General features: G+C 44.1%; 1 protein-coding gene across 4 annotated transcripts in view; it reads left to right on the forward strand.

The window, feature by feature from the left end:
- The window catches only part of TTC7B (tetratricopeptide repeat domain 7B), a 237,585-nt gene that overhangs the window by 105,555 nt on the left and 107,852 nt on the right, over window positions 1–24,178 (forward strand). For all 4 annotated transcript variants that reach the window (XM_082647696.1, XM_082647697.1, XM_082647698.1 and 1 more), the window contains 3 exons: window positions 5,125–5,297; window positions 12,566–12,629; window positions 16,452–16,589. In XM_082647696.1, the coding sequence (XP_082503822.1) occupies window positions 5,125–5,297; window positions 12,566–12,629; window positions 16,452–16,589 (375 nt within the window). The remainder of the gene's footprint in view (window positions 1–5,124; window positions 5,298–12,565; window positions 12,630–16,451; window positions 16,590–24,178) is intronic.

The raw sequence follows: 24,178 nt of genomic DNA on the forward strand, positions 1-24,178 counted from the left end.
AGTTTTTCCATATCCTCAACAACACGTGTTTATTATCTTTTTCTTTAGTTCTAGCCATCCTAGTGGGTGTGAAGTGCTGTCTCATTGTGGTTTTGATTTACACTCCCTGATGGCTAATGATGTTGAGCATCTTTTCAGTTGCTTCTTGCGAATGCTCTCTCTTGAAACAAAAAATGCATCCTGTATAGCAGTTAGAAGGCATACCCTCCTGATGCCAGTGCGGTGAAGGGTTCGTTGTAGGCTGCTGATTCATACCAAAACCCAGACAGAGCAAAGCAGATTAGATCCTGAGGAGAACCTAGCTGTTGGACTCACTATATGGACCATAAAACCCAGAAATAGAAAAGCTAGTTAAATAAACTGGTTGATCAGCAGCTTGGCTCTCCTGTTGACTTGAGTTCTCTCTCTTTCCTTTTAAACCTTTCACCTTCCTGTCTGGGAGGCTCATTAATTATACCTCCACAGTTTACCCTTCAGAGCCAGAGTCATCGAGTGTTTGGGTGAGGCTTGGTGCTCGTGGAAGCTAAGAAGCGCCCCAGGCCCCAGCCGATGTGGCAGCCCCACTAAGACCGCAGTGTCCTTGGTCTCGTCATCCATGCTGTTGTCCTCCCATTATCATGAGTCCTTTAAATGCTGTGGGACAGTGTTCAGTTGGGCAAGGCTAAGAGATTCCTGTCCTGGGAAATGAGGCTGTATCTTCATGCTAAGGATGTGGACATACAACTCACTGGCCCAGATGGCTAAGCCATAGGCTTTCCTAGAATTATGGGAGGTGAGACAAGACGGGCGACTTCACACACACCCCGCACCAAGAACTCACTTGGTCTTCGATATCTACCTATGTATTATATGATTTACGGGTGCCCTCAGAAGTTCAAACAAAACATTTTGATCTTCACAGTCCTTTAAGGGAAAAAACCCTGCAAAAATATGGATAGGGCTTCCCTGGTGGCGCAGTGGTTGAGAGTCCGCCTGCCGATGCAGGGGACGCGGGTTCGTGCCCCGGTCCGGGAAGATCCCACATGCCACGGAGCGGCTGGGCCCGTGAGCCATGGCCACTGAGCCTGCGCGTCCGGAGCCTGTGCTCCACAACGGGAGAGGCCGCGACAGTGAGAGGCCCGCGTACCGCAAAAAAAAAAAAAAATATGGATAAAATTTATTGCTATCTATCTTTTCTCTCAAACTGACCTACTCCCAACATTCCATAAAACTTCTGAACTGGTCAGCATGAATAGCTTCTTCTAAGATTTGGAAGCACAATGAAAGTAAGTGGTTATATTGGCAAGTGTTCTTATAATTGTTTTAAAAGCACATTTAAAATGCCAATCTTTTGGGCTTCCCTGGTGACTCGGGTTAAGAATCTGCCTGCCGATGCAGGAGCACGGGTTCAAGCCCTGGTCCGGGAAGATCCCACACGCCGCGGAGCATCTAAGCCCGTGCACCACAACTACCAAGACCGCACTCCAGAGCCCGCGAGCCACAACTACTGAAGCCCGCATGCCTAGAGCCTGTGCACTGCAACAAGAGAAGCCACCGCAATGGGAAGCCCACACACCGCGACAAAGAGTAGCCCCCGCGCGCTACAACTAGAGAAAGCCTGCGCAAAGCAACGAAGACCCAACGGAGCCATAAATAAATAAATAAATAAATAAATAAATAAATAAAAATTTTAAAAATGCCAATCTTTCAAAATTGCTTATAGACTCTCAAAAAATATATATTTTGTTAAGGAGATAAGGGGTGTTTCCTCGTTAGAAGGTTGAGTGCATGCACTGCACTGTGAGAATCTGCTTGCTGCTTACTCCAATATTTATCAAAATTAGAGAATATCTTCCATTATTGTCTAAGGTTTATGATTTTCAAACCAATGTGTTTTAACTTATAAAAATCCTGTGAGGTAGGATTCTGACTAGAGATGTTAGGAAGGAAGACAGTTTTCTTCTTCTTTTTTCTTTTTTTTTCCTTTTTTCTGAGAAGCCCCGTGAAGAGGCTTCTAAAGAAAGTCTGTGTAGCTAAAGCTGCCCCTGGGCACGTTCAGCTGTTACTGACGGGTTAGTGTTATGTAAGTGGGGGAGTCACTCCCCACTCAATGTCACACTTGAGTTGCAAGTACACCTTTGGTCTTGGTGGATGGTTCTCAAGTGACCTAAGTTAAACCGTTTCTAATCCCTTGAGTGCTTAACGAAAGGTGTGCATCAGAACCATCTGAGGAATTTTGAGCAAATACACATCCCTGTATCTGACCTCAGGAATGCCAACTGAGTCCGTCTGCGGCAGGGCCTGAAAATCCGTATTTTCTAGTTTCCACAAGTGAGTCTTTGCCCACTCTAGTTGAGAAGCATTTCCTGGGAAGTCTACACTGGTGCTTGGTTTCCGGTGGACATCAGGACACTTCTCCAGCTATTGCCACTCATAAGACAGTGTTTCTATCAGCCTTAATTGCTGTATGATTCTTTTTAGATTAGCTGATAATTACAAATTTATGATATCCTTATGAGATGAAAAAGTTGCTTTGTAAACTCTGGTGTGAGACCATAGCAGAGAAGGATTTAAAAGTACATTCACAGCAGCCCCATTTCTAGATAAGTACTCCAAATAATTGAAAGCAGGTGTTCAAATCAAAACTTGTATATGAATGTTCATAGCAGCATTATTGACAATAGCCAAAAGACGGAAACAATCCAAATGTCTACCAACTGATGATTGAATAAGCAAAATGTGGTCTAGCCATACAATGGAATATCATTCAGCTATAAAAAGGAATGAAGTACTGATTCATGCTAACACATGGATGAACCTTGAAAACATTATGCTAAGTAAGAGAAGCCAGACACAAAAAGACCACATATTATATGATTCCATTTATGTGAAATGTCCAGAAGAGGCAAACCTATAGTGACAGAAAGCAGATTAGCTGTTCCCAGGGGGTGGAAGGAGGGAGAATGGAGAGTGACTTCTTAGAGGGTATGGGGTTTCCTTTTAGGGTAAAGAATGTTCTGGAACTAGAGTGGTCATGGTTGTACAACATGGTGAATGTGCTAAGTGCCATTGGACTGTACACTTTAAAATGGTTAACGTGATGAATTTTATGTTATGTGAATTTTATCACAATTTAAAATCACATACAAAAAAGTGCATTTAATGACCCAGTTTGTACAAAGAAGTTCAAGTCTTCTTCCAGACCAGCTTCTCTCCTTTCCTTCCTTTAATTCTAAATGTATTTGAAATGTATTTGGTAGCTACCAACAATTTTTAGACATTTAAACCGCAAGCTAAATATAACCGGAGTATAAAACATAAAAGGTATCATAGATATTGGTGATCTTGCTGATAATTTCTCATATTTAATCTCCTTTTCTGAACTTCATTTGAGATTTCAGTGAACACAGCCAACATCCTTCCTAATCGGTAATGCATGACGAGGTGATGCCTTTAAAATGTGCAATCACATAACCTCATTTTAAAAATCTCTCCGGAAGGTTAATACCTTGAGGGAAAATGAGATCTAGCGTGAGCTATCCAGCAGTGGACAAGCAAACTGTTTTGAGGGCAGAGACTTTTACAACCTTAGAATCCCTCCATGGCAGATACATCCAGAAAGTGAAGTTCTCTGTTCATTTTTCTCCTTTAACGTTTTTTTCTCAGCTATAGTGAGTGGAGGTTATTTTTGCTAGTTGGCGCTTCCAGCAGAAGTCATTAGCTTATATGACTGCAGTGAGATCAAAATGAGGCTGTAATGGAAGGTTTAAGAAAACAGTTCAGGAACTGTTTAGGTCCTAAAAATCGTGCTCTTATGAGATCTTTACAGATGGCTCAGTTGGGGATGATAGGAGTGCATTTAATTTCACATTTTTATAGACATTTAAAGCTAGTGGGTCTTACTTGGGAATAATGAAGAAAATTTGCCTTTACCCAGTGACTATCAGAAACCACTAAGCTAGTGATTTGGTTGCATTTAAGATTCCTTGTGGTGTTTTAAGAGATTTCACATGGATGAAAGCCTAGCAAAGTTCTGTTCTGGAAAATATTTATTTAAAAAGGCTCATTGTCAGGGAAGATCAGCATTCTTTGTCTGCATCTTCCAAAGAATGCTAAAACCTTGTGGAAAAATCTGCTGGTTGAAGTTGTCTTTGGCCACCTCTGGCTGATTGTGAGGTGGCCTGGACCACCCTGAGATGCAGTGCTTCTATCTTCGGAGGGATTTTTTTTTTTTTTTACTTCTCTTCTTTGTCACTGGAAGATTATGAGGTAAGTTAACTGTTATGCATCAGTTAACAAAGTACTTCTTAGTAGCTGCCACATCTCCCTCCCCCATACATCGTACGTGATGCTGTTCTAGGCAGTGGAGCTATAGAGTTTGGAAAAACATAGTAATCTGCACCTAACTTAGAAGAACAAGATCTGGATATTTCTGGGTTTTCACAGTAAGAAAGGAGATCCCTACCCAGCTTTAAAAAAACGGTCTTCTGGATCAGTAGCCACAGTCACTTCGCCAGTTCTCCACTTTGCTCAAGGCCAGTGGGAACCTTTGGGCTGAAGGGCCAGGATGCAGTAAGAACGGGGCCTCAGGTACTGAGTCGCAGGGTGGGGCTGTGAAGGACTTGCCCTTGGCACTCCGAAGAAGGAAGACATTCTAAAAATCTGCACCGAACATCATCTTATCATCAACGAAGAGATTTTTTTCAGGGATTACATCATCTAGGTTGAGTACTGGCTTTCTGCCAAGGTCGGGCTTTGGCAGGCCTCGGTTGGGAGGTGATGAAAATATTTGCAGTTCACCTATTATTTATAAGAGCTTTTGGAAAAGCGCTTAACTAAAAGTTTCAGTTGTTTCCGGTATAAAACATGTTTAGTGTTCCAGAGTATAACAGGCAGGGCAGCATTTGAAGGGCATAAACTTATTTTTTTTTTAATCTTTCAAATATCTTAGTGTATCATTTTTTCTTTTCTTTTTTTGTCATCAACTGATATAATTTTCATCATAGGAGTAGACATTTTTAATTATGAGTCTTGGAACAGTGATGACAAAGTGATGACTAACACGTATTTATTAAATGAGCGAATGAATGAATGAATGATACAAAATAGATTCATGGCTGTGCCTTTGCTCCTTTGTGTCCCCAGACAATAGCCAGGCAGCTGGCGGAGATCTTGTTGCGGGGTATGTGTGAGCAGAGCTACTGGAACCCTCTGGAGAATCCACCATGCCAGTCACCTCTGGACGATCCTCTCCGGAAAGGAGCAAACACAAAAACCTACACCCTCACGCGGAAAGCCCGTGTCTACTCAGGAGAGAAGTATGGGAGTTGGTGTCCTCATCTGTAGGTTAGGGGATGGGAGGGAAACTTCAGGAAAATGTAAGGATTGAATAGAAGTTCAAGGGTAGATTTTCTACCAGTTTAATAAAGATAGCTCTTTACTCTTCATAATTTCAGCAAATATCCATGCATGCGTGGGGACGTTTTGAGTAGGAAAATGCTCTCATCTAGTGCTTGGCTGCCATTCTCAGCCTTCGCTGTTGGTCTTTGGGATTTTCATTTCGTTTATTATAAGAACCGCAGAACCATACAGCAGTCAGTGACAAAGCTATTAGTAAGCCAGAGTTGACTTTTCTTTACTTTTCCTCAGCAATTCCTTGATCCTTTTGTTTAAAAGCTTGTTTTAAACTGAATTAGCTGTAAGAAGAAGGCGAATTTGATAATTTACCGGTGATTGGAAGGTGATGTCTCTTTAGAATGTTTTAATTGGTTTAAGTTTTGGATTGGGAACTTGATCACCTTTGAGGAAAATGGGCTAGGGAAACACTCCGGTCTCAGCCTGGGATTTCCCCAGGTCCGGGAAGGAGGAGGTGGGAGGGAGAGAGACCACAAGAAGGCGGGGAAACGGGAACAGGGGTTGACTCATTCCTCCCCTCAAAGCTTTCCTTCCCGTCTTTGTTCCTACAAGGACAAGGCATGATGGCTTTTCAGAACCTCTCCATGAAGCAAAGGGGAACGTGTAAGAATAAATACGGAAACCTTCTTTAGTCATTACAAATTGGAAAAATGGCTGAAAGACCGCAGGCTGCTGCTTCTGAGGCCCCAGAAAGCACTGACAGACATGGGGTGATTAGATAGTTATTACGTGTGTGACTTCTGAACGCAATGCCGCATTTTACAAGGGGCAGAATTTCTCAGGGTAACTGCCTCTTAATCCTCTTAAATTGACCCTGGCATTTGTCTCCCTCCTCATCTTGTTCAATTTGCATTTCTTATATGGATTCAGACTACTGAGCATTTTCTTAACTTTTCCCTGCGTTTACTCCTTAGTACTTGTCTGGATTCATAGAACATCTGTTCTAGCAATTCTCAAACTCTCACTTTTAAAATGCTGACCCCTCATTATGAACTATTTAGCAGCAGGATTGGGGTTCTTTCTTAGGTGATATTTAAATCTTAAAAATAGACCCTAGATTTTTCTTCTGCTTCAGATGCTTCTTAATAGCCAAAGTGCCGGTATATTGAAGAATCTAATTCTTGTTCCCTCCCCCAATCAACTTTGACACATGGATGAAGCCCTGTGTCTCTCTGGGTGCGATTCCAGTGTGGCCTCACCCCTTGAAGGCAGAGAAGCTCACAGTGCTGGCCACTTCTCCCTTATTTCCTAAACCACTCAGCCTCTGTCACTCTTTTAACATGTTTCCCCATCTGTACAAGGAGAATCATGGAGGCAAAATGCAGATCTAGTTAAATGAAGTTATTAGTTAAAGGGAAGATTCCCATGTGACAGGTTACTGAGACACAAGTTTCATTTCACACAAATACACACATTTTTTTAAACTGTTTCATTGAGATATAATTCACATACTATATAATTCATTCATTTAAAGTGTACAATTCACATTAATATAGCTTTTAATATAGTCACATAGCCCATCACTACAGTCAAATTTAGAATACTTTCACTGCCCCCAAAATAAACCTAGCACCCCTTAGCTGTCACCTGCCATCCCCAAACACTTGTATTTTCACATGAATTTTAGGATCATTTTGTCTATTTCTGCAAAAAAAAAAAAAAAAAAAAAAGCAACTGGAATTTTGTAGGAATTGTATTTAATCTGTAGCTCAATTGGAGAAGTATTGCCATCTTGACAATATTAAGTCTTCTGATCCATGAACATGGGATATCTTTCCATTTATTTAGGTTTTCTTTAACTTTTTTCAGCAACAATTTGTAGTTTTCAGGGTATAAGGTTTGCACTTTTTTTTTTTTTTCACGGTACACGGGCCTCTCACTGTTGTGGCCTCTCCCATTGCGGAGCACAGGCTCCGGACACGCAGGCTCAGCGGCCATGGCTCATGGGCCCAGCCGTTCCGCGGCATGTGGGATCTTCCCGGACCGGGGCACGAACTCGTGTCCCCTGCATCAGCAGGCAGACTCTCAACCACTGCGCCACCAGGGAAGCCCTGCACTTCTTTTGTTAAACTTATTCTTAAGGGTGTGTTGGTGTGTGTGCTATTCTTTTTGATACTATCACAAATGGAATTGTTATTATTAATTTCATTTTGGGGCTGTTCATTGCAAGTATATAGAAGTAAAATTGGTTTTCTATATTGATCTTGTATACTGAAGTCTTGCTGAGCTTGTTTATTAGTTCTAATAGTTTTTTTTAGATTCTTTAGGATTTTCTATATACAAGATCATGTCATCTGCAAATATAGTTTTACTTCTTCCTAACATAAATGCCTTTTATTTCATTTTCTTTCCTAATTGCCCTGGGTAGAACCTCCAGTACAATGTTGAATAGAAGTGGCAAGAGTGGACACCTTTGTTTTATTCCTGATCTTAGGAAGGGGAAAACATCCAGTCTTTCACTATTAAGTATGATGTTAGCTGTGGGTTTTCATAGATGCCCTTTATCAGGTTGAGGAAAGTCCCTTCTATTACTAGTTTGTTGAGTATATTTTTTTGTGAAAAGGTTTTGAATTTGTCAAATGCTTTTTCTGTATCTACTGAGATGATCATCTGGCTTTTGTCCTTTATTCTATTGATGTGATGTATTACATTAATTGATTTTCAGATATGAAGCCAACCTTGCATTCCTAGGTGAATCCCACTAGGTATATAATCCTTATTTATTACTGTGTTTGATTTACTAGTATTTTGTTGAGGATTTTTGCATCAATAATCATAAAATAATTGATCTATAGTTTTCTTTTCTCATGATGTCTTTGTCTAATTTTAGTATGAGGATAATACTAGCCTCGTAGAATGAGTGGGAAATATTCCTTCCTCTTCTATTTTTGGAAAGAGTTTATGGAGAATTATTATTAATTTTTCTTTAAATGTTTGGTAGAATTCACCAGTGAAGCCATCTGCTCGTGGACTTTTCTTTGTGGGAATGTTTTTGATTACTAATCCGCTCCCTTTACTTGTTACAGAGCTATTAAGATTTTCTATTTCTTCAGTTTTGGTAGTTTGTGTCTTTCTAGAAATTTGTCCATTTCATCTAAGTTAACTAATTTGCTGAGTACAGTTGTTCATAGTATTCACGTACACACACACACACACACACACACACACACACACACACATATAATTTCTATAAGATTTGTAGTCATGTACCCTCTTCCATTTCTCATTTCTCCTTTTAGTAATTTGAGTCTTCTCTTTCTTTTCTGGGTCAGTCTACCTAAAAAGTTTGTCAAGTCTTATTGATCTTTTTGAAGAATTAACTTTCAGTTTTGTTGATTTTTCTCTATTGTGTTTCTATTTCTCTAGTTAGTTAATCTCTGTGCTAATCTTTCTTCCTTCAGTTATCGCCATCAGCTTTTAGCTTTCTAGTTTTGCATGTTCATACCCTTACTTCTGATTTATTAGTAAAGAGAGAAAAATCTGCTTGGGGCTTCCGTATTAACAAGACAGGACTCTCCAATCAAGCAATTTTGTGGCAAAAAGATGTTATCACCAGTTCAGTTATGTGAGTTGGGAGGTAAAAAGGGGGAATCCATAGATGATGTTTAAATCTCATTTTGGCCAGTGGTCCCTCCTCTCTCCCCTCTTATGAGGAACATGAGCACAAAGCAAACTTGATGTGCCATAGATCCTTCCAGCTCCAGCAAACCACACGGACCATTCAGGACCATTGGTCATGATGGACCATTACTGAAAAATAACCTCTGCCAGAAAACTCCCCTCCCTGTCACTGCAACCTGGATGTGAAGTGGGTACAGGATGCTCATCCTCTCTCCGTCTTAAATGTTGAAAGGAAATCAAATGCTGATAATCCAAGATAAAAAAAGAGAGGAAGAATCACATGCCATAGGCCTCCTTACTTCCTTTCTTCTAGATCTTTCTATGAAGAATTTTATTGACTTTTGTTTACTTATTTTTTAAGTAAGCTTTTTACTGGCACATAATATACATTGCGAAAAATACACGAACCAAAAGTAGAAAACTTGATGAATTTTCACTAAGTGAACACATGCAAGTAATTTAGCATCCTGGTCAAGAACTAGACATGGCCAGAACCCTAGAAGGACTCTCTGTACCCTCCCCCAGTTACTGCTCCTTGCCCAAGGGTAACCCTATCCTGACTTCTATCACTGTAATTAGCCTGGCCCATTTTTGAAATTTACATGAATGGAATCATATATTGAGTACTTTTACATTTAACTTCTTTTGTCTAACATTATATTGGAGAGATTCATCCATATTTTTGCATGTAGTAGTAGTTTGTTTTTGTTGTTGAATAATATTCCATTTTATTAATATACTCCCATATGTTGATCCATTCTACTCTTGATGGACATTTGCGTTGTTTCTCATTTGGAGCTAATAGGAATAGTGCTGCTATGAATATTCTTATATATGTTTCTTAGTCCACATATGTGTGCATGTCACTCAAGTATGTTTTTACTTCCATTGTATTCCTCCTTGTAAAAAGCACTTGAGGTGGCTTAGATAATTAAATGCATATTAGACTAGATAATTAGCATTAAGTAAAGGAGGAAGCTAGAAACCACTATGATGCCAGGAAGCGGATGATGATTTATTGAAAACTAGGAGTGCCACACATTGTGCTAAACTCCTCGGTAGGCCTAAGGGGAGAAAGTAATGATCATGGCGTGCTAAATACAGGTCTGAACCTCCTGGTAGCCAGTGCAGAGGCTTTTGGTAAGGACGAGGATGCTGTTCAAAGTTTAAAGATAGGGGACATTGAAGGGTCCTAACAACTACCTGATGGCAGAACTGAAGCTGTGAACGGCCATCCCTTCAATCAACTTCCTCCAGGTCTAAGGCCCCAGGCTTCTGGCTCCACAAGGCTGAGGCCTGGGCACCCCAGGATCTCCCCTTGAGGCTCTTGGGCCCCAAGAGGATAATATCACAAAAGGAGGGCCCCAACAATTTTGACTGTCCACCCTGAGCTCCACACTTCCCTGGGCAGGGAAGAGGGAAAGAATGACCAGAAATAGATCTAGAGAATTCATAATTATGGAGAAGGGGGCATTCCAGTGGGTAGCTTTTTAGGCATGTCTCTTAAAACTATCCTTTCCCCCTCCCCCGCCCCCCACTTCTTCCTGCCAGCCCTGAGAACTTTGCAGCACCCCTGAGTACCCATCTTTCCTGCCTTGAAAAGAAGGGTAGAGGAAGTAGAATTAGAATCAGTTAATGTGCTACTTGTTAGCAGCTCTAGTAAAAATAACACAACCTCACATTTAAGTAGACTAGATGGCTCAAGTGGAATTTGGGGATTATCTCTGGACTGAATTTGCTGGTGTTAAGTTATGATTAGAATGGGCTCCCTCTCTTTTCAATTAGTCTGGACAATGCAGAACTGGGTAGCTGTGAAAAAAATGATTAATGGTTCTGCTTTATTTGTAAGGTCCCAACTGCATGTAAGCACGAGCCAGGATATCAGGAAATGATTGCTGGATGGGGATACACACAGACACACACAGAGACACACACACAGACACACACACACGAGCGTTCTTAATTCAAAGCCTGTTGGCTCTATTTCTGAATTTAAGGGGAAAGAAATGTTCCATCTTCCAAAAACCCAAATCACCTCAAGTTACCTCTTTAAGGAGGTCACTGCACATTCCAGAATCCTGCTTCTCACTCACAGCCCAGCCCTTTTATAAATTTTAGCCCTGCAGGAGCAATAGGAACCATCCCACAGGTGGTTTCCTTACCTCCAGGGATGACTGAATTGTAAAAAGAGTATCAGTCACTGGACTTTTCTGTCTTACTCCTCATGGCCCTTTGACACAATACAAAAGTTGCCAGCACTTCAAAGAGAACAAATATTTGCAATCATTTGGAAAACATTTTTTTGGCCATTTTGGGGGGGAAATCATCCCTTCTCTTAAGTTAAATGATTGTAATATTACCCCTGGGAAGATGTAAATTTAGTCTTTATTTAGTCATCTCCAAAACATCCCCAAGTTTTTTTAACCAAGTTCATTTTTACTGCACTCTTCTACCATTCCACGAAAAAGAGTTGATGGGACTTCCCTGGCAGTCCAGTGGTTAAAACTCTGCGCTTCCACCGCAGGGGGTGCGGGCTTGATCCCTGGTGGGGGAACTAAGATCCCACATGCCCGCCTGGCATGGCCGAAAAACAAACAAACAAAAAAGCAAGAACCGAGAAAAAAAAAAACAGAGTTGAGTTTGGCCCAACCAGTGATAAGACTTACAATTCTATTCAAAGGATGCTAGAACTTTAGAATGGGGGAAAATGCTGGAGGGTTTTTTTTTTCCGGCTGTGCCCCGCGGCTTGTGGGATCGTAGTTCCCTAACCAGGGATTGAACCCCCAGCCCCCGGACGATGAGAGCGCAGAGTCCTAACCACTGGACCACCAGAGAATTCCCTGGAGGTCTTTTAAAACGCTCAGAGCACAAAAAATAGGATATAGGGAATGGAGACCAGAGTTATGTTTGGTTTTCGTTGTTCTTTAATCCTGAGCAACACTGAGCTTAAAAGCTTTTTATTTTAATCCAAGATGGTAGCCAAATCCCATAAAGTTGATGAATAAGACAGCTCCTGCGTGCCACCCCGTAGTACACGTGTGTTTGAGTAAGATAGCTCACTAAGTTCTTACTGTATTCTAGAAATCATTCAAACTCTAAAATTGCTTCCTATCTCCTGTATCATCTAAATGACAATATACAATACGCCAGCTAGCAAGTAAGAGGTAAGAAGAGTACCATGTAGTGAAATGTCTTTAGTTTATACCTCGTAATGGGTTTAGGAGGAAGCTTGTGTTCTTTAGATAACGTCAGTTTGTAGTGATCAAACTTTCCACCTCTGTAATAGGCACAAACGTTCTTTGGGCTTTTAACTTGGTTTCTCCAGCGTTACCCGGCTGCCTGCTATTAAAATGCGTAGTTAAAGTGTATACATTCCATAGATTACCATAGAAATAAACAGATTAATCCAGGGGCCCAGATTATACAGTATTTTTCGTGGGTTCTACACTATATAAAAATCTAGAAGCTGTTAGCCGTTCAGTTCTGCTTAGTCATGTATTTTGTGTTATTTTGAAATTGCCATATATCAACGTCAATTTTCTTTATACAGCATTTTTTGTCCTCAAGAAAATACTGAAGAAGCCCTGTTGTTATTGCTGATTAGTGAGTCAATGGTGAGTAGAATGTGTTTTTACGTTTTTCTTTCCCCTATTCCTATGGTCCCTGTTTTGATATGGTGACTCCATCAGGATGGTGATTCTTTCTCTTTGGAGATGAGTACTTTCCAAAGGGGATACCTGGTGGGAAAAAAGTATAGTGGTTTAAAAAAAAGGGACGTTTCTAATTCTTGGACTGGCCAGATATGTCCCTGGGTCAGCCTGGAGCATGGAGCTTCTCTTCCCTTAGTTCATTCATTTATCCACCAAGTACTGATTGAACACTAACACAGTTGTATATGGGTAACTATAGCTAAAATGACCACCAGAGGAACCTTGAAAGGGGAAAGAAGCCCCCAAAAGGTAACCTTTATGAGCCTTCTCCATTTGCCTTGGTGGGAGGGAGAATTTGGGGGTGAAACACTTGTATACTTGAACCTCTGGTTTCCATAGCAGCAGCCTGATGAAACTGCCTCGTCCTCCTGCCCAGGTCCTCTCCCCAAGCCCCCACCTGTTTCCCAGGCACTGCAGAGCCCAGGCCCAGAGAGCCTACTCCTGTTACCTGGCTCTGCTGTTGTGAGGGAGTTTTTGCCAGACCATCAAATTCCTTTGAAATGTTTTCTTAGTGTTTGGCCAGGATATCAAATATAGGTCTACGATTTCATCGCTCATCCTTTACTGGGTATCTACTCTGCATATCGCTAGACATGACAGCCCGGCTTGAAACATTCTGGAGTAATCTGTGTTATAGTAGTTAATACCTTGGCAAGTAAATGGTGTCTGCTGAGCACCTGAGCAGAACAGCAAGCCCCTGGAACTTGGAGGGACCTAGAGGTCCTCACATCCACCTAGTTATTTAGACGAGGGACCGGAGGCCTAGAGCAGGCAGAATGGAGGCATCATGCAGTGGTCTGCTGCTCCTTGTAGCAGAGCATCCTGCCTTCTTCCATAACTCCCACCCCACCAGGCAGGCAGGAGGAGAAAAGAGGAAAAGGCGTCGTAACTAAAGCAAGAGAAGGTGTTCCCTTCTTCCCCAAGCAGACAGTTTAAATGGAGGCGTGAAATACACTCAGGGAGAAAGACTTAGAAACGGAGCACAAGAGGAATGTCTGCGTGCTGAGTGAAAGAGGGGCAAAAGAGTCTGGGATTAGGCAGGCAGCGTAGCTTTCTTGCCTTAAGTTAAAGCTTTGGGTTCTCTTGTTCTGTGAAATGGCCCCGAGATGTTTATAAGAGCGAGACTGCTTGAGTCACCGCTTCTTTTTATTTGGAAGCTCTTTGACATCATTGGCCCTACTTCCTCTGAAGGAAACAGGTTGCCCCTGTGGCTTATCTTTCCTTGACTGTCAGCTGGTGACTTAGGACGGTGTCATTTACATCCTCTACTCTACCTTGGCACAGATGTGGAGGCACATATGTGCACAGGCTGGCGCCCAGTGGCCTCCAGTAACTGGTGTTCAGATGGGCAGATCTCACCGTCATCAGTTCTGTGGCGGGGGAGGGGGGCTGCCCACACAGGCCTCATCGCTGGACTCTTCACAACCTGGCACTTAGCTTCCTTTGGGCAGACTTGGTTAGTAACGGTGTAAAAATTCTGAAAGCGTGGTGAGCATACGCTTTCGATTTCTTGGACAATTCTGATTGAAAGGATTGAGTTCTATTGTCAGATCATGTGTTCCAGATTGGAATTTGGGAAACATGGCCACATCTCTAGAATGCTTGCTCTAAGTGTTGTTGTCTTGGGAGTGATGTCCCCAACTCTCCTGCTCCCTCCTTGAAGTGGTAGAAACTAGTAATACTCAAAGTTCGGATCCCCTGGAGACAGTCAAATCTGACTCTGTCGTATTTAATTTCCAGGAAGTCTCTTCAGAGGATGGTGAAATCCAATGACAGTAGATATGAAGGGCTAGGTTGCCAACCAAAATGGTTATGTTCTCCCTGTAAATCGTTCCATAGTTACGTAGGTAGAAGTCTAAATTAAGTTGCCTTTGGAAGTCTTTTTTCACGTCCCTTGACTCCTTGATTTTTTTCAGTTTTTAGACCGAAAATAGATGTGCTCAATTTCAGAACCAAAATGAGAATTGCCGGGCTTTTTTGGTGTCTGAGAAAATTGTATTCTTTACTGGTCCTAATTTTAACTTAGAAGCATAAATTTGTCCATAGTCCCTCCACCTACAAGAACTCATTTGGAATTGGACTGCATTCTTACCTCAAGTCAAATTAGTTTCCCCAGGAGAAAGGGGTTATCAGAGCCATATTAGTACAACTACCACTGAGACAATGTTCTGGGACATTTATTATTTGTGGACCTGTTTGAGGTTCTATATTGTACCTTTTTAATCAAAAAGCACTGAGAGACTTTTTCTTTTAAAAAGAAAAAAAAAAGACACATTTGGGCATAACCTGAAAATCTCTCTTAAATGGTGTTTTGTCTTACTCCCTTCTCTCCCAGGCATTGATCTCAATATGGAACATTTAGAGGAAATAAATAAAATGAGACCACTTACAGCAGGCCGTATTTTCCCCAGAGCTTCTTTTTTTGGGTCGAAAGGCACTCCTAACAAGAAAAACTTAGAATGAAATCTTCAAAAGCAGGCTTGTTTCCATAAGAGATGACTCACTTTGTAGGAAGTGGCCTGTCTTATATATTCTTATTTGTCTTTGACATTTAAGAGTAAGGAGTTTTAAAACAAGTAAGTACTGACAGGAGGCTACAAGTCAGTGCCTTGGACTCACACGAAAGAAAGCATTCACCTCGTTAGTGAGCAGGAGATTGTGTGCGTGGCCTTTCCAAGTGTCAGGCAGGAAGGTAGACGTCAGCCCGCCTGGACCGGTGACCCTCGTCCTGCACGTGCCACTTCCGTGGGGAGAACGGAGGGGCCCTTTCTGTGCTCCTAGGGATGGACTTCTGTTCCTTAGCAAGGAAAAGAAGACAGGAAAAATCTAACTTTATTGATACTGAACTCCCTATTAGGGCGAAAAGGAAAATGAGCTATGTTGAGAGTCTCCAGTACCTGTGATATGTCTGGAGGAATTGGGGGAGAAATTTCAAAAGTAATGAAAATAAGTCACTGTGAAGAGCGGTTGATTTCTAGATAGATGAGATAAATAAGCTTGAACGCACCTGCTGTGTTTCTGTGCTAAGCAGTGGGGAAGTGAAATAGGCATGCCCTGGTGTTCTCCTGGGTCCTCTGTGCTAACGTCTTTTAAAACAAAAATCCGTTCGCTTCTTGCTGTCTCTTGTACATCTGTTTTGTGCTTCCCTAAACAAAGTTGAATTAGTTTCTGTAGTCTGTTCCAGTGAAGATGTCATATAGGGATTTGAACGTGACTTGGGTGAGAGAGGAAAAGTACGCTATATCTCTGTTGGACTGATGGAACGTGATGACACCAGTTGGTGATGGGAAGTGTGGGGCTGGGAATTTTCTCCCGCTCTGTAATGTACAGCAGAAGCAGGATCTACAAGTGAGGCGCAGCAGGGCTTCACTTGGTGGTTGATTCTGCTGCCCCAGAGCGCAGCTGTGTCTGCAGCATGGCTGTCTGTGAACCCGAGCCCAGGAGGAACCACCCTGCTTTTCACCGACTCCTAAAGCTTCCTCCAGACGCCTGCTGACAGGGACAAGTGCCCGCCAGGCCTTCAGTGTTTGGATAATACCATGTTACCATGTGCTGTGGTGCTCTGGGGATTTTGAATAAATGACCCCTGTCTCATTTGTGTCCTTGCCTCCAGACCCGCGGCAAGCTCCCAGGGGCAGGAGAGCCTGGATGGCTTCTCTGCGCACGGTGACAGCTGTGTGCACGGGCTAGCTCACCGTCTGCTTCTCTCTTCTGTGTTGTTTCCAGGCCAACCGGGACGCTGTGCTGAGCAGGATACCTGAGCACAAGAGCGACCGCCTCATCAGTTTACAGAGTGCATCTGTGGTCTATGATTTACTGACCATCGCTCTTGGAAGAAGAGGCCAGTATGAGATGCTGTCAGAGGTACAGCCCTTGAGTCTGGTTGACTTCCAGCAGTGGGTAGTGCTGGCAGTACCAGCACTGTGAAGAGCTGTGGGACCTGGTCTTGTCCCCACCCCCCGTCGCTGGCAGCCATGTGGCCTTGGGCCCATCACTTAACTTTGGTTTCCATCTCTGCAAAATGCGAATTGGGCTAAACGATTAGGTGGTGGAATTCATTGGTGGTCATCTCCTACCAAGGGTCCATAAACCCACTGGGGCGAGTTCCCGTATGAGAGAAGGCAAGCGTTTCTCAAGCAGTTTCTCTTTCAGTGTAATTTGCACCATAACCCCAATCTCCCGTCTGTGACATTAATTTCCTTGTAAAACAGGTCTCATTTTATATAAAGTATCAATGCATAGCCGCTGGTGAGCTGGCGTCTTCCGGCACAGTGTGCGTTGGGCGAGCTGGTGCAGGCTTCGCGGGAAGCAAACGCTGTCGCCACGTAGAGTCTTCTACTCGCTCAGGAGAGACCCCAGTTGCTCACAGATCTTGTACCAGGCATTACCGTCTCAGCCCCTCAGCTGCTAAGAAACACTTAGGATGGGAGCCTGACGGGTTTTCCAGTTTCAGAAGAAGCTGGTTAATCCGAGGCTGCGGTTGTGCGCTGTTGAGTCCCTGCCCAGAATACCAGATCCACCCTGGTAGGGGCTAAATCAGTAACAAGATCATTTTATCTTCTCTTTAGTGAAGTAAAAAGAAAGCAGGGAAGAAAGACAACTCCTTTTGTTAAAACGAACTTTTCCATGTTATTTATCTTTCTTTTTCTAAATTTACACACATTGCAACAGCCTCCGGGCACGAGGACAGGGAATGAAATACAGTAACAGATTGGCTGAAATCAGATAAGCACCCAGCTCACCCTGTAGCCTGCCTGCCGGTGCATCGCCGCATTAGGCAGGAGCCTTGGAGAACAGATGAGCCTGCGTGGCTTGGATCTTTTTTTAGTCTTTGGTTTGGTGACTATACAGGGCAATGGTTACTCAGTCTTCAAAAAAAAAAAAAACAAAAAGCCCTCGCCATCTGGCTTAGATAAGGCAATGAGTCCAGATGTTCCTGTCATACACGGTATACCCCCTGGGACACTGCCCAGGCTTGGGATCGGCCTGGATTCTTTACCACCCCAGGGCTTTGGCTTCCTGGGACCCCCTCCTTCTGGCCAGCTTAGTTCCTGTCCGCCGCTTCCACCAAAGAGCCCATCTGTAGTGCCACCCAGCTCACAGCTGAGTTCTCTTAAGGTGAACTCCCCTCCACCCCCGACAAACCACTAAAAGTTTCTCAGAGGCCAGGGTTGAGCATGGTTGGCACGTCTGCTTTCCTCCCATCATGTAGCAACAGAACCTGTCCCCAGCTTGAAATTCCCCTGTGTCCGCAGCAGGTGTGAGGAGCCTGAGGCTGACAGGCTGGACAGCCCCTGCCCACAGGCTTCTCGTCGTGCCACAAGTGACTCCAGGGGCACGGCTGTCATCCTAGCGGCATTCCTCTGCGAGCCCGCAGCTCCCTGGCATGGGCCTCTGCCCGGCACGGAATCCTGGGACCTTGTCTTCAGCCAGATGACTTTCACCTTGACATCACATGTAGCTTCATCTCGTGGTGATGACCTGACGCCCAAGTCACTGGGTAGTCCGGTTGGTTGCCGGAGCCTTTGCAATTCAGAATATGCTCTAGTCACATTGTCAACAGTGGAAACAGCGTCAGGGATTGCCTTGCAAGTGCTGGAGCAGAACGGTGGAAGAAAGGGAAATTTATCACTGTGTATCCCTCGGAGCCTTTTGAATTTCGTGCCGTATCTGTGTTTTATCTATTAAACATATAAATCGATGGATCAAATATGTATATAATAGAGGACATTCATTTCTTTAACACATATAAATGCAGCCCCTGGTTCTGTGCCAGGGGCTGTGATTCAGGCCGGGGATGCAGCCGTGGGCGAGGCGGGGTCCCTGTCCGTGAGCGGCTCCCAGCCCAGAGGAAGGCCGCCAAGCAGCAGGCAGTCGCCATCTGGGCTGGCCGCTGCCGGGGGGTCTCCACACAGGGTCTCATCCAGTAATGACGGATCTGAATCCTTGGCCTTAGCTTTTCTTGCTACTTCTACTTAGTTTTGCAGATGGAGCTTCCCCCAGTGCACATGTGGCGGCCACAGTGAAGCAGATCTGAGTAGAGCTGTTTTAGGAGGAAGGCGCAGGTGCACAGCGTCTCGAGGGCTGGGCCTGGTTTGGGAGAGCTCGCCTCCTGGAGGAGGGTCTCGGTCCGCCCTTGGCTGAGCGCCGACCTCTCTCCCTTGGTCTCAGGCCATGACTTAAAGTGTCCCGCTTCCCTCATTTGCTGGGGTTTCCTCCCTCCCTCCCTCCCTTCCTTCCTCCCTCCCTCCCTCCCTCCTTTCCTCCCTCCCTCCCTCCCTTCCTTCCTCCCTCCCTCCCTTCCTCCCTCCCTCCCTCCCTCCCTTCCTCCCTCCCTCCCTCCCTCCCTTCCTCCCTCCTTCCCTCCCTTCCTCCCTCCCTCCCTTCCCTCCTTCCCCCTTTTTTCCCCCCAATTTGTATTGTATGTTTCCTTCCTTCCTTCCTCCCCACCCTTCCTTTCTTTCTTCTCATCTGCTCTTCCATTTCCTGAGGACTTTAGGTTAAAAGGCTAACTGGATTTTTTTTAATTGCGGTAAATTTACATGACATACACTCAACCACTTTAAAAGGTACAATTCAGTGGCATTTAGTACATTCATGCTGTTGTACAACCACCACCTCTAATTTCAAAACACTTTCATCACCCTGGGAGGACACCCCGGCCCCACTGAGCAGCTGCTCCCACTCCTCCCCGCCCCCAGGCCCTGGCAGCTACTAATCTGCTTTCTGACTCCCTAGATTTACCTAGTTTGAGTATTTCATGTAAATGCAATCATCCATCATGTGACCTTTTGTGTCTGGCTTCTTTCACCTGGTGTAATGCTTTCAGGGTCATCCACATGGTAGCACGTATCCATCCTTCATTCCTTTTTATGGCTGAGTAGCATCCCATCGTATGGATAGACCACGATTTGTTTCTCCATTTATCAGTTGGTGGACATTTGGCCGTGGCGACAGTGCTGCTGCGGAGTAACTGGCTTTTAAACTTCCTACATTATTTCTCTGGGCCCCACGGATGTTGGGATTATCATTATCATTCACGTGGCGGTTGTTTATATCCTGTCTTCATCTGCTGCATCGTCACCACAGTGATCTTTCTCAAACACCCTTCTGTTGAGAAACATTTCATGGCTATCCCCCTTCCCCTTCTTTTTCTCCCTCTTTTTATTTTGTTTTGCTTTCTTTTTCCTCCTGTAATGAAAACAACTTCATTGTCTTTCTGCCCCATGCTACAGCCCTTGAAGAATCAAACATTACATACAAACATGACAAAGAAAAAAGTCACTGAGAATCCCACTCTCCTGAAAGAGTTGACTACCCACTGACATTTTAGAGATCACTTTGTCCTGTATCTCTTTATGAACAAGTGCATGTACATCTATGTAAGTTTCAAGGAATGGGACAGTATCACAGACGTTTTATTGTGGATATTCCCCATCATTCTCCTCCCCTCCATTGACATCCCCACCCCAGCCCTGCCTCCTCAACCCCCAAACCCGGGTCAGACATCTCACGTGTCCTGAGCACAGGCCCTAGAGTCAGAGAGCTTCGGTTTGAGTTCTGGTTCTGCCGCTTACTAGTTGTGTGATCCCGGCAAATCATTAACCTCTTATGCCTCAGTCTTTCCTTCTGTAAAATAGGCATAATAATCACACCTATGTCAGATCATTCTGAGGGTTATTCGCTAATTCATGTAAAGCGCTCAGAACAGAGCCCTACACGTAGAGCTCATTAAACAGCAGCCGCGTGCTGCTGTGCTGTTTCTACCGCTGGGTGCCCAGGAGTTGCCAGGCATGGGGGAAGCAGCTAAGTATACAAAAACAGTATCTTGTCTTCCAGAAACTTCCAGTCTATATAAGGAAATCAGAAAACAACACATGGAAAGGTAACCAGTTAGAGAAGACTAGATAGTGCAAGGCACGTTAATTGCAGGTGAAGGGACTAGGCCAGGTGCAGCAGAGCTGGCAGGTTGGGGGTGCCAGGGAGAATGACAAACAGCTGATGTATGAATTGGCTCTTCGGGGCCTGACAGGAATTAAGTCTAAGAGCAGAGGGACACCCTCATTATCAAGGTCACGGAGGTGCAGGGACATGAGGCCTTGCTCTCATGGAGGGAGAAGAGGCGAGGACTGGGTGAAAGCAAGGAGCCAGGTTGCCAGGCCCTGACGTGTCTGGCACACCACCCTTCAGCTGCTCTGTGAGCAGATTATCTTTGCCTCTGTGCCGCTGCAGGAACCTTCCTTTCTTCTGGGTAGAATCTTTCATGAACAGAAGAGTTCACCTCCACCAGGCTGCTGTGAGAGGAGAGGTCTTGCCTCCTTCCCACCCTGTCCTCATCATACCTTCCTCCCTTCTCTTGTCCCCAAACAGCGTCAACACTTCTGCATCAGGACGTGGCTAGCGCAGGTCCAGGCACTCCCGCACCAGCAGGGACAGGGTGGGGGGCCCCCAGTCCATCTTCTCATACTCACGACACCTTTGTGTGTGTCGTAAGCATTGTGCAGACTCCGCCCTTTAAGAATGGTGCTTATGTGGGGAGCAGAGCCACTTTGCAGAAAGACTCTCCTCTGTGTCTCCGTGGTTCAAGATGGAAGGCTCCCCTCGCATCTCAAGATGGGCTGCTTTCTTGTGTGCCCACACGGTGCCTTTCTTTCTCTCGGGGCGCTGTTCAGCCGGATCCTGGGCAAGGAGCGCTGTGTGCAAAGGGAATTCAAACCAAAGGAGCATCATATCCTCATCCTAACGGGTTTAAATATAAGCGCAATGGTTACCGTATCTCCAGTGCTAGGAGTTTTCATGTTTTTAAAGACTGATGTGAAGCCCTGCTGAAAGGTTTGTGTAGGAAGGAACACTTCTTTTTCTCCCCCTTTTTAAACAGTAGCGCTAGTTGGCATGACAACCTGCGCTATTAAAAGTAAAGCAACAAGCGCCGCTTTCTCTGTTTTTTAGAATGAACGCAAGCTGCTAAGGAATTGTTTCTTGAATTTGACTATTAATGGCTCCATTTTGACAGAATGTTTTGGGGTCCTTTTTGAAGGGTGTGTGTATCCCCTCTACACAGACATGGCAGCTTTAAAGACAGAAATGGTTTTTTTATCTTTCCTGTTGAATTCGTATTCATTTGTTTATGGTAAATCTCAACAACTTTATAGTTCTGTGGGTAGGACTGTCTGGCTCGTGCTTGTACCAAAGGGGCATCTACACGTCCGTACCCCAAACACTTATTTAATCAGGGAGCCTTGTAGAAAACACTTGAACATCTAACTACATCTGCTTAACCGGCCTGTCATTTGTTAGTTTACACTAACATTTGGTATTTCATGCAGCCCCACTCACTCTGCAGAAACCCAGCCTTGACCTACATGCCAGGGTCCCTAGAAGGCATCAGGGTGGCCTGATGCAAACGGAACCGCAGACTTCTGAGAAATCGAGGCAGAGCGTTTGGTTCGTGATAGGTGCACAATAAACACTTGCTGAATAAACCCGTGCTTCAAAACCAATGTACATTCTCATCCTGCTTTCCTTTGGTTTGGGGGTAAACTGTCCCTGGATGTACAATGAGTGTATCTTCCCCAGGTAGGCCCAAAGGTTAAAGGTCCTTTACTTGGGAAATAGCAGAGGAAGAGGTGGGCCCTGCTTGGGGCAGAGCACTGACTGGTGCAGATCCCAGCTCTGGTCCAGCTTTGGGGGTCAGCCCAGTAGGGATCAACTACATCATTTTTGAATGACAGGCCTGCCCTGAAGAATCTCAGCCACTGATGTGGCCACAGGTGTCTATATTCCCACCATTATGGGTATGTTTTTTGAAATAAGCATCATTGTTCTCTTCTTATGGCCCTCAAGGGAAAAAATTTTTCAACTTAAAAAATGCCATAAGTAACCATTTTAAAATATATAATTCAGTGGCATCAATTGGATCCACAGTGTTGTGTAACCAGTATGTCTGTTTCCATACTTTTCCATCACCCCGAACAGAAGCTCTGTACCTATTAAGCAATACTCCCCATTCCCGCAACCCCCATAACCTGGTAACCTCTAAGCTACTTTTTGTGTCTGTGAATTTGCCTATTCTGGGTACATTATACAAATGGAATCATGCAGTACTAGTTTTTTGGTTCTGGCTGATTTCACTTAGCCTAGTGTTTCCAAGCTTCAGCTGTGTTGTAATAATATATCTGATAGCGTGTATCAGAACTCCATTCCTTTTCAGAGCTGAGTAATATTCCATCGTGTGTATATGCCACATGTTGTTTATTCATTCGTCTGTTGATGGACGTGTGGATTGTTTTCACCTTTTGGCTATTGTGAATAATGCAGTGATGGACACGTATCTGAGTTCCTGTTTTCAGTTCTTTTGGGTATATGTCCAAGAGTAAAATTGCCAGGTCACATGGTAATTCTATGTTTAACTTTCTGAAGAACTACCAAACTGTTTTTCACGGCAGCTGCACCATTTTATGTTCCAAGCAGCAAGGCACGAGTGTTCCAGTTTCTCCACATTCTCACCCACGCTTTTATTTTTTGTTTTTGTTTTTTTGCTGTTGTTGTTGTATTATAGCCATTCCAGTAGGCGTGAAATGGTATCTCATTGTGAGTTTGCCTGTTGACTAATGATGTTGAACATCTTTTCACGTGCATATTCATCATCTGCGTTATCTTGTTTGGACTAATGTCTGTTCAAGACCTTTGCCCATTTTTTAAAAAATTATTTTTTTATTTATCTATTTTTGGCTGCTTTGGGTCTTCGTTGCTGTGTGCGGGCTTTCTGTAGTTGCGTCGAGCGGGGGCTGCTCTTCGTTGCGGTGTGCAGGCTTCTCATTGCGGTGGCTTCTCTTGTTGCGGAGCACGGGCTCTAGGCGCCTGGGCTTCAGTAGTTGTGGCCCATGGGCTCTAGAGCGCAGGCTCAGTAGTTGTGGCGCCTGGGCTTAGTTGTTCCGCGGCACGTGGGATCTTCCCGGACCAGGGATCGAACCCATGTCCCCTGCGTTGGCAGGAGGATTCTTAACCACTGGACCACCAGGGAAGTCCCCTTTGCCCATTTTTATATTGGGCTGTTTGTCTTTTTGTTGTTGAGTTATAGGAGTTCTTTATTTAATGTGGATAAGAACCTTAACAGATACATGATTTGCAAATACTTTTTCCCATTCTGTAGGTTGTCTTTTCACTTTCTTGACAATGTCCTTTGATGCGCACAAGTTCTTAATTCTGATGAAGTCTAGTGTACTGATTTTTTTCTTTTGTTGCTCATGCTTTTGGTGTCATATCTAAGAATCCGTTGCCAAATCCAAGGTCATGAAGATTTGTCTGGGGCCCCCGTTACAGGACAACCAGAAGAATGGATCCTAACATTCGACCTATATTCAAGCGTTCGTTGAACACCTACTTTGTGTAAGACACACCTCTGGGGAGCACCCGGGACACCTTACCTCCCTCCCTACTTCTTGTGTGTGTCA

This window comes from Grampus griseus (assembly GCF_964374135.1).
Source record: "Grampus griseus genome assembly, chromosome: 2".
Taxonomy (NCBI): Eukaryota; Metazoa; Chordata; class Mammalia; order Artiodactyla; family Delphinidae; genus Grampus; species Grampus griseus.